Source organism: Eleginops maclovinus, chromosome 7 (genome assembly GCF_036324505.1).
Source record: "Eleginops maclovinus isolate JMC-PN-2008 ecotype Puerto Natales chromosome 7, JC_Emac_rtc_rv5, whole genome shotgun sequence".
Taxonomy (NCBI): domain Eukaryota; kingdom Metazoa; phylum Chordata; class Actinopteri; order Perciformes; family Eleginopidae; genus Eleginops; species Eleginops maclovinus.
This window is the reverse complement of record NC_086355.1, coordinates 14,385,426-14,399,028: the sequence shown is the minus strand read 5'-3', so window position 1 is coordinate 14,399,028 and position 13,603 is coordinate 14,385,426. Positions and strand designations below refer to the sequence as shown.

The 13,603-nt window shown below is 40.2% G+C and overlaps 1 protein-coding gene across 1 annotated transcript in view; it reads right to left on the bottom strand.

Annotated features, from left to right (window-relative positions):
* abca12 (ATP-binding cassette, sub-family A (ABC1), member 12) overlaps positions 1–13,603 on the bottom strand; it is a 73,940-nt gene that overhangs the window by 6,995 nt on the left and 53,342 nt on the right. The window contains exons 57-68 of the mRNA XM_063888325.1: positions 12,821–12,908; positions 12,552–12,679; positions 11,487–11,574; positions 11,015–11,123; positions 9,106–9,160; positions 6,567–6,744; positions 6,069–6,184; positions 3,789–3,951; positions 3,060–3,313; positions 2,517–2,721; positions 1,613–1,722; positions 671–821 (exon numbers count right to left, since the gene is read on the bottom strand). Of these exons, the coding sequence (XP_063744395.1) occupies positions 671–821; positions 1,613–1,722; positions 2,517–2,721; positions 3,060–3,313; positions 3,789–3,951; positions 6,069–6,184; positions 6,567–6,744; positions 9,106–9,160; positions 11,015–11,123; positions 11,487–11,574; positions 12,552–12,679; positions 12,821–12,908 (1,645 nt within the window). The remainder of the gene's footprint in view (positions 1–670; positions 822–1,612; positions 1,723–2,516; positions 2,722–3,059; positions 3,314–3,788; positions 3,952–6,068; positions 6,185–6,566; positions 6,745–9,105; positions 9,161–11,014; positions 11,124–11,486; positions 11,575–12,551; positions 12,680–12,820; positions 12,909–13,603) is intronic.

Here is a 13,603-nt window from a genome sequence, read left to right as displayed (position 1 = left end):
GCTTCTGCACCCAAAGTTGTAAAATGGAGTAGAGAGACAGAGAAACAGATAGATGTTTTTCTGCATACAATTTAGACTCGCCATAGCCAAGCATTTTTGCACTCTTCAGAACTGTTCCTTTTCTGTTTCTTTGTGAGGGGAAAAAAAGTCGAGATGGAAAATCAGAAATCACATCATCTGTTGATTGGTTGTTTTGTGGATTCCTCTCATGTTGGCAGCACTAGCAGCAGCAGCACTAGCAGCAGCAGCACTAGCAGCAGCAGCAGTGAAAGACAGACACACTCGGTAATCACCACAGAGGCAAGATTGATTAGTTCTCAGAAAGATAAATGGAAGAATGGGGCTAAAGTGACTCGTCAAATGAGATCGTCTCATCATCAAAGTATCGTTTAAATGTAAATTTGTCGGCATGGAAGCAAAGGCATCAGCTTAATTCTGAAGTTTGGATTGCACGCGCTGACAACAAAAGCTTTCCCATTTCGCCCCTGATAGTGCAGCTTTCGGCTCACATCACTCATCACTTCACAGCCTATGATTTAGTATGCAAGGGAGCATCAACAGTTACCAGTGGGGGTGCACCTATGAATTTATATCAGATCCTGTTTCATTTTGTGGATGCTGTTGTCACTACCCCAAGCCTTAAACAAAACGGTGTGCAGCTCTCCCTTACCCTGTCTATCTCCTTCTTTGAGATGCCTCGAATGCGAGCGTAGAAGTACAAGTGCTCTTTTCCGGTGAGCAGACTGTCCAATGCATCCACCTGGGGACAGTAGCCGATGTTAATTCCCTCGTTTCGGCACTCCATGATGTCTACCAAGCGCCTGGGGAAGAAGAAGACACAGAGATATTCTCTTTAATGATCTCCAGTACATGGTGTAGGGCAGATGGACATGTAGGGTGCTCTACTACTCCTCTCCCTGCTGGGAATACCCATCTTAAAAACAGAGCTTTTTAAAGGAGTTTTTAAAGTACAGTTGTTTATACCTGTAAAGGAAAGTCTGAGATATTGATATCAAACACAGCTGCTACTCGCTGAAACCGAAACCATTTATGTTCACATCTTCGCTGATGGGAAGCAATAACGCCGCTCATTTGGGGATATTTGCTAATTTAATCTAGTTTGGATCATTAGATGGTGGAGCTTGGGCACCTGTAGAAATGAAATCAAGTTTATGTGCAGTGATTGCTTCTGTCATGTTCTCTACAGTGATTTCATAAAGCATTTTCATGCTGGCAGAATATATTTTAAGTAAACAACTGTTAACTTGATTTATTTGGGAATGGGCATGCAGTGTGTGAACAGAAGGGAAAGCAACAGGGCGACATGGCCCGCTGCCAGTGACTATAAAGATTTAATCATACACAAATTATAAAACATATTTTGGGGAAAATTAATACTATTTTACTGTAACATAAGCCTGGCACCTTGATGTGTTCAGTGTACAGGTAAGATCTATTCCTGACTATAAATGCTAGGTTAGCTATATTGCAGTAAAGGGATGGCAAAAACAAATCAATATGTTTACTCAAAAGTTAAAGGGCAATAAACACAAGTTCTTAAGATGTCTTGCTATCCTAAAGTTTGTAACAAATACATTGATGATCAGCTTACCCATCCCTGTCCCTGATCTGTGCTGTGCCGTCCGTTGGGCTCACGTCTCCAGTCAGCATCTTGAAGGTGGTAGTTTTTCCAGCTCCATTTACTCCCAGAAGGCCAAAACACTGTAATCGGACACACACTGCTCAGTAATCCTGAAGCATTTGTCCTTTGTACTGTATATTACCATAGTGTTATGATTTCCCTAAGTTCCCATAGATAAAATGGGCAGTATTTAGATCTCAAAAAGGAAAACAAAGAAGCACATGGGTGGTATCCTTCATATATCCAGCCATCACACAGAGGAATATGATTTGAAATGATATTGGACAACTTTAATAAGGAAAAACAATAACAATATATTACTGCAACAACAGTCGTATTCCCTACTGACAAATCCACCTGGTGATTTATGTGATGTTCTCTCTAGCAACGCCTCCACTATAGCAGGGGCTAAATGCAACAAATTGTTTTGAAAATAAAACCTTCATTGCAGATTATCTGTAGTAAGAATGCAGCATATATAAATGCAGATGTTGTTCATTTTAAAGATGAGAATGAAATTGGTTAGACTTAGCTCTAACCGGCTTAGATTTCTGTTTGTTTATATGTAAATACTTTTTATAGCTGATAATAGGACCAAGAAAATGTTTTTCCTTGTATTTGAAATTCAACTGTGAATTGTGTTGAGTGCAGTGAACTGTAATACAAGTTAATTCTCTACTAATCTGAGCAAAACATGACCACAATATTCAACTCTTAAGCAGTACACTTGATATGTTTGATGATAACATTCATGCTGTTGTCAAAAGGGGTTGACAATAGTCACCCATTTAACAATTTCGCTTTCCATTTGCTGCTGAATTTATTAATTGTGTATTGTGTAAATTTATGTTCCTTTAGCAGGAAAAAGGCTCACCTCTCCTGCAGGGATGCCCACAGAGATCTTCTTGACAGCATGGACCTTCTTCTTGAGATGTTGGTAGACCTTATTCAGCTGGTTGACCTGCAGTACGTCTGAACTGGCTGCTCCACTGGAGACCCGTTGGTGCTCGGCAACAACATCCTCATCCTCGTTCTCGCAAGGCACCTGAGGCACCGTCTTTCTGCCAAAGATCAGATTCCTGCAAGAGTGAAAAGTATTTTTGTATTACTAGGTGTTAGTGTGGACAACTGGCAGACAGATTACATCTGTGATTGACTGAGACTTGAGGCTATTTTTTTTAACTGAAGTGAAATCTTTGCAGTTCAATATGTTTGGCTTTTATTTCCAAAATGGTTTATTTTTGTGGATTTTGAAAAAAACACATACCTTTACTTTTTTATTGTTTCTTGAATTTATTTAACAGACTTTGATGATTATTCAATAACTATACTGCTTTTTCCAGAAATATATGTGTACCATAAGAGTTTATTATGATTGTCATTATCACCACACCATCGAAGGCTTCTGGTTACTCGCCTGACTTTGCGTATAAGGAACCTGTTGAGCAGGAGGCGCAGGGCGAAGAAGACCATGCCCTCGATGAAGGAGGCGACGAACATCCAACCCAAGGCATCCATGGAGAATGGGTTCTTATAGGCATCAATGCCGTAGCCACTGAGCAGCTGGACTTCGAGGTTGATCCTGGCCAGTTTCATCAGCCCGTTCCCAAAGTTGAACTGGGGGAAGATTAGGAAGGCGTCGCTCAGCCTCCTGAAGATCTCCTGGATGACCTGCAGCAGCAGCAAAGGACAACACGGAAGACATTGAGAAGAGGGAGGGCAGAGTGAGGATGAGAAGAGTGGGTATGAAGCTGAGTCTAGAGCAGTGGTGATATAGCTGATATTTTGGCTAGAATAGATTAACTCTAGTCAATAAAATTAGACTTAAAAAGTCCTCATTGTCAGTCAACTAAAACTCACTTAAAAGACACAGGATGAGGTTTACTAAATATGATCACCGAGGTCATTATAAACAGGTATATGTCTTAAAAAATAGATGGCAAAAATCAAGACTATTGTGCAGTAACACGAGAGCTCCACCAGCTTTTTAATCTTCTCTTCCATGTCAGTTAAAATGTTTGCTATTCTCACTTCCTGGAAGTGAACACCACTGACTGCAACAGTCAGATATTTAAGTGTGTTTGTAACTACTTAAGATATGCGGTTGCTAAGATAAGGCATCTAGACTCAGGAAGTTAATGCTGACCTCAGCGTTTCTGGATGAAATTTGACTCAGGAAGTACAGGATGGAGGTGGACATGATGGTGTTGATACTGATGAAGAGGTTGATGCACACATAGGCGATGAAGGCCATCTCTGCATCCTTGAAGATGCCTGATAAAAGATACATCCAGGGGAAGGTAGCAAACCTGTGGAGGTGACAGTGACAGGATACTTCATACACAACATCAACCGAAAATAGCTTCACACACATAACCCTGCTGGGATCTGGCTGGGCTACATCCAAATGCAGAAAGATCCACAAAGACAAACACACCAAGTAGATATGGAAAATTCATACAGTCCCCCTCCTCACAAATGCACCTTCTAAAATGACACGACTTTGCATGTTTTTAACTGAAGTGGTTCAAGTCTTTCAGAGATTGAACACAGCAGTTGTGAGCCTGATGAAAAAAAGGACACTAAGGATACTGAAAAGGGAGGGACGAAAAATACCACACAATGAGGAGGGTAAACATTTAGTCATGACGCCAAAATAGAGGAAGATAAATTACTTCTCCGTTTATTCCCCTGTTGGCAGAAAACCCCTTTCCTTTTTTTCATTCTCTCTTTACTCTCACATAATCTGCTTGTTAGTTTGATTGGGGTGTCTGGGTCAGCAAGGAAGAGGAGGGAAAGCGAAGGCTGGGGAACAAAATGAAGAAGGAAGTAGGGTGGGAAAAGGAAAAGACAAACACACAGAGAGAGGCAGACAGATACAAAGCATTTGTGTGCCATGCCCTAAAATAAAAAGGTGCTTGGTAGGCAGACTGCGGGTGCCAAGCCATGACAAGGAACCGAAGCAAGAAGGCTGCAGATCAGACCAGGTGGGTGCCGCCTGACAGACTGTGATTATTCATTGCTTGGGAGGGAGACATCTGTCTGATAAATGAGGAGCAGAGTGCTGACTTGGCCTCGTAGGATCTAAGGCTCAGGATGAGGCAGCAACAGGAAACATAGGAGACAAAGTTTGAATAATCAGATATGGGGAAACATGGTGTTGCATTGGTGTGGCAAGTCTGCATAAATCTCATTCTCTTATTTAAAAATCTTGATTTGTGAGGAGTCATATTTTTACGAAGTTAATCCTGATCACCCTCTGTCCCTCTCTACTGTCTTTGGCTTGAATAAGATAAACATGTTAGCAGTGATTTTTGTATCAGCCTTTCAGTCCTACAACCATCTGTCTTTGCTAGAGACTGAAAAATGGAGCTGTGTTTGATTTTGAAAGGCAACAGCCTCTTTCTGCTCAGTGCTGTAAATCTAACCTGGTGGCACACAGAGTGAAACAGAAAATATGTAAGGAGGACATGCTTTTGAAAATGTTACTGTAGGTGTACAGTGAGGATCATTGCCCCTGCTGCAGAATAACGCTAAATCAAATGTGTTTTGATGCCTTCACTTGGATCAGAGTAGAATAAACAGAAGCAGTCAGATGATGAAAACAAACCCAGAGGTTAATCAAATCATTTGCTGAACAGTAAAACTGTCCGTTGTAAACATCCATCATTTTACAGACCAACTTAATTTGACCTACTTGCAGGAGTTGTGCCGTTGGATTATAACCAACATCGTTGATGCACCCACTTTAATTAAATTCTATACTTACTATCAACTAAAGGGGAAGTTAATCTGGCAAAACTGTCAGCTTCTCTCTGCTCTGTGTATGCCCCCCATTGGACACATTTATCCAATCAGAGACAGTCATCAAATTATGAGCCCCTGCATATGTGGTGGTATTGTGATGCGGTACAACGGTATTACCTTGTCATTAGCTGCCCTACAGTCCCTGGTTAATTGTATATTATTTAACATACCATCATTAATATAGGCTTGTTCTATGTTGTATTTTGGTCCCTAAGGGTGCATGTGATTATGCTTTATTTTAATCTGTGGCAGTGTGTTTTAGTCTTATTATATATATTCTATATCATGAATACAAATTTATTTTTCTTAACCACCCTCCCAGGATGGTGAAATGAGGTGAGTAGAGAGTGCAATTTTATAACTCATTAAACCATTCGCCTGAAGTGCAGCAAACAGCTGATTTTGAAAAAAAGTAAGTACACTTGCTTTGCCCTTTAATAACTCCAATGCATCAGCCTCATGGTGGATTGACTCATCGTCACATCACTTTTGGTCAGAAATGTCATTGACAAAAAGTGATACCTACTGCAACAACAATGCCATAAACTCACTTTGTAAATCAAGCACCTGGTATGCTATCAGACAGCGAAAGACTCACAGATAAAGCCCAACAACTCACCCAAAGAGAACCAGAAGCAGGGTGACAGCACCCAAATTCTGCTGCTCTGTGAACGCTGGAATCTGGAAGGCTGCGATCACACATACAGTCAAGGTCACAGGGATCAAATACACGACCTGTAGGAAAATACAGGACACAACATGAGGGCACATCATTTAAATGAAAACCAAATAAGTTATCTTTTAATAGCAATCAATTCATTAATGCATTATAAAAGGACACATTTAGTATGGTTTGCCTGGCCCAATGAGGGTTACATGCTTGCAAGCAAATGAAAGTTAACACTAGGATTATTATATTGGCAACCTAAATTATTGTTACGGCGCAGAAATAAATCTTACAAATGTTTGCTTTTGCTTTTAATGAGCGTGCTTTTGAGGGTTACACTTCTTTTTACACAACATGTTCAATTCAAATTCAAAATCATTTTATCATCAAGAAGAAATTTGTAAACAAGATGTCAATGTCATCTCCTGTTAGCTGATTAGGGCATGTTACCATGTCATAAAAGAAGTTCACAGCCCAGTACATGGGTTCACTGATGCCAGAGATGTGCTGGAGCCTCTTGGAGCCACTGTGGTGCTCGCTGACTTCATAGATGGCGAAGCTGGCTATGGTGATTGAAAAGCCCGTCAGCACACACATAGCCACCATGATCTGGAGCATTCCCTGGACACTGTAAGGACAAAAAAATGGGGTCATTCAGATGACAGTACTACCATCATTAATAACCAGCTATGTCCGTAATGAGAAAATTGGCATTCACCCACATCGATTCTACTAATGGCCATTAGATTCCTGCAAGGCAAATTGGGATTTTTAGCTTTAGTTTGAACTTAAATGGGGTTCCCCTTCATGTCACTATTAGGGTTATTCAAATATTCCGCCCCCATCTGAGTATCTCCACACACAACCTAAGAAATACCTCAGAAGGAAGGCTTTAACAGACATTTGCTCAAACAGACCATCATTTGTCCTTTTTAAGGCTGTGATGCTATTAGCTATAGGTTTAGATTCAAGAACAACAACAATTTAATATTCTCTGCTGTACTGAGACACTTTGAATGAGGCAAGCTGCTGTAAATACCATCTGAAAACAACGGCCCATTTTAGAAGCCCTCCTACAAACAATCATATCGTTCCCTGCTGGGATCTGACTCATTTGAACTATTGAAGTGGCTCACAATAAATGGAATTCCATTAATAACAAACAGCTTTGTTAAAAGAGAAGCTTGTGCCTCGCGTCTGACAAGATAATAACTGCAAACAAAACAGATGGCGACGTATTAAAGAACAACTTCACACTGCTGTATATTCAGTGCGCCGGTGGTGTTGCTGTTGTGGTGTTGCGGAAGCTTTTTTATCCAGACAAAACTCCAGACACCCAGCTGAGGCTTTGATCCCTCAGTTACTCTTCAACCCAGTGCATTCATTCAAACTTTTCTTGATGCAGCTACCTGTTCATCCCCCAATGCTGTCTATCCCACCTAACTGCTGGACTACTTCTACATCTCGCCTCTGGCTGGGGCACAACACCACCAACCAAATAAAATAAGCTGCATGAGGCTGGAAAAGAGGATGAAGCTGGCAGTGTGACTGAGTAGGAAGGAGAGAGAACAGCAGAGAGGGACTTGTGGTGGGCGATTGAGGGCAGCAGTAACAACAGAGGATAGCCAGCAGCAGCAGAGGCTACTTAGCACGTTTGTTAGCAGTATGTCCAGTATACACTTGTCTTTCCTCTGGGCAAGGCTACCACACTGTGAGAGTCAAGACAATTGAAGCAATAACCCTGTTGTATCTTTAACACAGCTCAGGACAAATCAATAAATCAGGTGAGGAAGCAAAATATCACAGAGGGATAACTGTGGACTTGCAGTCACTGCAGTACTAAAGCAGGCTAGCAAGCTCTGTCATACACATAAATAAATGTGCTCTATGTATAGAATCCAATAGGGCAGTCCACACAGGGAAATAGTTAGTGCATATAAAGCTCTAGAGCAGAGGTCTTCAACCCCCTAGTTTTTTCCCCCCACTAATGTACATTTCTTCAAATCTTTCACTCACATCACAAGGCTAGCCTAGACCTATCCCGCCAAGCTGCAATATTATTGAAAAGAATATACAGATAAAAATATATTCTTTTGTAACTTAAGGTTCAGACAACTTACTGATGTGGGAGTATGTGATTCACTTTCCCTTCTACATGTATGTTTAAAATAAAAAACGTCAATCTGTGAATTATTTGATAGCTCAATGTTCAATGCAAAATGCATGTTTTATAAATGGCAGTGGAACGGCCAACCTTGCAAGTGTTTAAAATAAAAACATGAATATATAAGACATAAACTGTGTATTAATTGAATATCTTAGCAACGAATGCACAATCACAGGGTAGCTATGTTTATACCTGGCACAAGGCACAGTTTAATATAAAACTAACTTTTATACAATATGTATAGGGGTCCCAGTTCCATCTCTACATGAGTTTTGGCATCCGCAGACAGAAAAATGTTGAAGACCCCTGCTCTAGAGAGACGAAAGCTTTCCTCAATCCACTGTTATTTCATTTCATCCTCTGCTACACACGCATGTTTGCATACAGACATTCACGCAAGCACTATTTCTGTATCTGGGTCTCTAAAAAGAGAACGTTGAGTATTTTAAATAAACTCATTTTGGGGAGTGGGGTACAATCAATCCACCTCTGTGCCACCTTCAGGGTAAACACTCATTTTATTGGGACGGTGATCAATAGTGCAAGCTCAGGGAAATCCATTTAGAAAATCAAATATGGGTAAATACTGCTGTCATGTACCTGCCTGCCTGGAGTCCACCCTGACTTTCATGTCCTGAATTGAAAAGTAGAATGCTTCAATAATTTAGCTGCGGCTCAGCAAAACAACAGGCCAAGGATATTCATCCTATTTTCACCAATTAGAATGCTAATAAGCCTCACGTTTGAAAGTGCAATCATTGATAATGTAAAAGAGTGACAGTCGGTTCAGCAGGAGGAAGAAATAACAATCCAAGCCCTTACATTGAATCTTCATCATCCGCTCGGCCGAAATAGGGGTGACTGGAAACTGAAATGGCTGTAATAGAAAGAGTATTAAGTTAGCAAGAGAAAAACAATAGCACACTGGCAATTTTTCAGCACAGAAACCAAATGAGCAATGATATTCTCTTAGCCCGGGACACAGTCAATTGAAAAAAATATTGTGCAAGATGATTTCATTTGCCAGTGCACACAAAGGAAATTGAATTTTCTTTATCATTGTTTCATGGGCTTCTGAATGCTCACAGACATGAACCGCTCCCCCTACATGTCTCTGCTTACGTTTATTGAGAAAAAAAGAGCGCAACCAAGGCTACAGTGGAGTAGGTCGGAGGCTTAGTGCCTTGCTTAAGGGCATCTAATGGGTTCTAAGGACTAATCTGAATCTAATCCGTAATCATTAACACTTCATTACAACTGCTCTAATGAGGGATGTTACCAGATATCTGGTTTGCATCTTTTATAATTGACTCCAGCTGCAACAAGCAAACATTTGTATTATTGATTCATCTGACATTTTCTGGACTGATCTATAATTAAAATGGGGGCTCGGAAATACTAAAAATCACAATTTCTCCAATCCAAAACTGCTCATTTTGAATGACCAACAAACCAAAACCCAAATATATATTATGATATCATAGAGGTAATGATTTCATATCATATTCATATTTGAGTAGCTGGAACCAGTGATTTTCTTTGGGTCATATTTGATCAAATGCGCTTTTACAACTAAAAGTGTATTATTCATGATCCATCCAGAGTTGACTGGATTGAATCCTTCCTTTTTATTGATCCATAAATGTTCAATTAGATTTTAGTTATCAGCCTCAAGCTGTTGAGGTTTATTTTAGGTTTACATCCTTTAAAGATGGATTATAAAACAACTGAGAAACAGTTTGGGCGGAGGGGCATACAAAAACATGTTGCAGTTGGGAGTGATAAGACTCTCTGTGGACAGTGGACAGGAGAGTGATCGCACATCTGTGGCAGTGGGAAGTTCTTCAAAATGCCTGCGAGACTGGCATTAAACAAACAGTTTTATGGCAACCTCTAAAGTGTCCCACCCAGAGTTGGTACCGCAGTTCATATTGTGAGAGGGAGGGCTTCACATTTGACAGATAAACCATCACCTTGAAAAGTAATCTCCTCAGATCTCCACCCCTGACAGCAGTAAGTGTGCAGCTACAATTCATTCTACCCTCGAGCACCTTTATCATCCTGTGTGGAATAAATGTATTTGTGTACATGTTCTTATGTGCATGTACTTCTGCGTGTGTGTGTGTGTGTGTGTGTGTGTGTGTGTGTGTGTGTGTGTGTGTGTGTGTGTGTGTGTGTGTGTGTGTGTGTGTCTGTATTCCTGCCTGCAGGCAGATGGTCAGCGTGATACAGAGCTGAAACAGTACTAACAACATGGGCCAGATTTTACCCCAGTGAGCAGCACTAATCAGTATTCGCCATGCATACTGGTGTAAGTCTGAAGACACACAGCACCCCCTGGCTTTAATCCAGTGAAATGAACCATGAGTAAACACACTGTTTACACCTCTGTTTATATTTAGCCTACAAAATGATCAAGGTGTTTAATCAATAGCACTTTACTGGATAGATAGATTCTCCGAGTACTGATGTGTGCATCCCCTTGGCCAAAACCCAGTCATGTCTTATTTCAAACTTTTACAATACCCTGTGTTAAAACAGCTACAAAATGTCACACAATATGAGTAAATAGCAAGCTTACGTATATATCATGTAGAGATAAGATTAGGTAGCTTATACCTGTTGTTGCATCTGTGTGGATAGAATTCTTATTCAACTACACTTTATTCTCAGACTGTGTCCCATGGCCTGTCTCTATAATTAAAAAAAAATAACTCAAACTCCAGTTTACCATATTCTCGTTGATCCTTGTCTGCTGGAAGATTGGAGCGCAGGATGATGTTGTTGAGGCTGTTCAAGTATGCCGGCATTGTGTGGTGGCCCTCTGGGTTGTACCAGACCTAAACACATTCAAACACAAAAATGCATGGAAACCATTAATCACACTGCTACAAATCAGGACATGAAAGACAACTATATCCCTACAACACACTTTCCAATATTTTACAACTAAGGCTATAAAGTACAGTCAATGCAGACGATATCATCCAAGGAAATTTACGTGCTAAAAACTGCTGGAGAATTGCTTCAATAAAGCATGTTTATGATGACACTGATGGTGTAACAATGCAGCTCCATCTGCAAGCCTTGATCTTGTAGCCAATCAACTTTAGATGCGATGTCATGTTTTAACTTTACACTACTACATCAGTAAAGCCATTAAAGTGATAATGAGACAGGCAGCATGGAAGAAGAGAAGTTACCTTAGACAGCGTACGGTTTTTGGGCACTGCTGTTAAATCCATTTGTAAGTCTTGAGGGAGTGTCTCGCCAAAAGAAAAGCCACCATACCTATAAAAAAAATTACATATATATATAGATAGATATAGATATAGATATATTTATACATAGATCCAAACAAAGGGTTCTGAATGCTGCTGAGAAAGACACACTATTTGTTTTGCTTGCTTGTTTGTCTTTTAATTAAATATCCACCTGGAAATGAGAAGCATTTTGGGTAAAAGCATTTGACCCCACGATCAAAGTATGACCAATGTAATTGACAAGATGCTAAAAGCCTAAGTGTGGTAATGTAACTTATGGCCCACTACTTAAACAGCTGTGGTATTTATAAATGTGCAGTATCACTGTACAAGCTGAGAGTCTGTGGCGATATCCCTGTAAAAAAATGCGGTTTGAAATGTATACTAATGCAAACCAAGCATTTCCTAATGCTGTAGCTTCACATTTAAAGCACCTGTTTGTCAGTAGGATTAATACTGACCAGTATAGTTAATAAAAAAATGCATCTGCAAAACACAAGGCACATTTTGTGACAGCGGATCTGTTTGAAATATTGAACAAGAGTAATTGAGTAGTCAGCAGCAGCCCCAGTGAGCTGTCAGGTGAAGAGCTGCCGGCGACACGCTGCACACCTCCAACATCTCAGCCAGGTATCAAACTACTAGCAGTGTGCAGCATAAAAACAGATTACTGTTGCTCACAGAAAGATTGACAAAGGCAAAGTATTGCCTTAAAATTGTATTAAAATAGTTTTTTGTAGTCAGTTGGAGATTTTAGTAAAACACAGCATTTTCTGTTACCAACAGTAAACAAATAGAACAGGATTTAAATACTAAGGACTGAAGTCTTTGACTGGAGCATCAAACTCATTAAAAATATGTAATATGTAATATATGTGATATATGTGGTATTGGATTCTACTGGAATGTATAGTTCATACAACTAGCGGTCAACATTAGCCCTGTGCCTATAGAAAACTATCAGTGAGGCATGGGTTGAATTCTCAGAGTGGCTGCGGTGTTCACCTGTTTCGGATGAAATCATTTGCTGTTGCCACCAGGTAATTCTCCACATTGATGCCACTGAGGTTATACACAGTCTGAGATGAGGGGATCTTTTTATGGGGGGGCTGGAAGTTGTCCACATCACAAACCTGCAGCATAGGGAAGAGAAAACTACATTACACTCTGCCTTTCTCACAATCACACTCAGTAACAGAGAAGCATGAGAACATAAAACACACACACACACACGCACATGCACACACACACAGTCCTCAGTGACCCAGTCTCACCTGTTCCTGACGGCTGCATTTACAGACACTAAATGCTTTGGAGCTGTTCCCCATGGAACTCCAGCTGCTCGTGCTTCTTGTGCACACCCTTAAAAGAAAACATTAACAAAGTGAAATGGTGGCTCAGAGGAACGATGGCAGACTGCAGTGCGTGATAATGACTAGACCATCCCTAGACAGACCCCGGAAAACATCCTGAAACTGAGTTGATATGATGGCCTGCATAGAAGCTAAAAACCTGCATGTTGGCAAACTGCAACCAGTCAAACAGCAGCTGTGAGTTTGCATGCAGTTTTTCTCTGATATTAGTTTTTAAAGTTATTTTATATGTAATATAAAATTGTATTATGTGCTTGCGTTGGTTAATTTTCAACTCCCCCGCATTTATTTTCAGTCAAGTGCTTTATGAGACACTGTGCAGAAGGAAATATTTTGCAGCAATAGACATGTCCTTGCATACTCAAATGCTCACCTGTTACTTTAGAAATAAATTAGCCAACAACAATGACCATATTCAAGGGACAATACATTATATTTTCTGTAAAGGTAATTGCTTCATGTTGTGATGATAGGACATAGGGAGCAAAACATGCAGTCTCTTTTCGCAACACAGGATCTTGTATTATCTCTGTCTCTCTCAGTCTTTTTTTTTTTTTTTTGGCAGTGCATTTTAAAATGCTTCCGAGGTTGGGTTCATGAGTGCCAACATTGATTCAAGAGCCTGTAAGGGGAAAATCTCCCCTTTAAACACAAGGTGTTTATGGAATACAAATTATGCTCTCC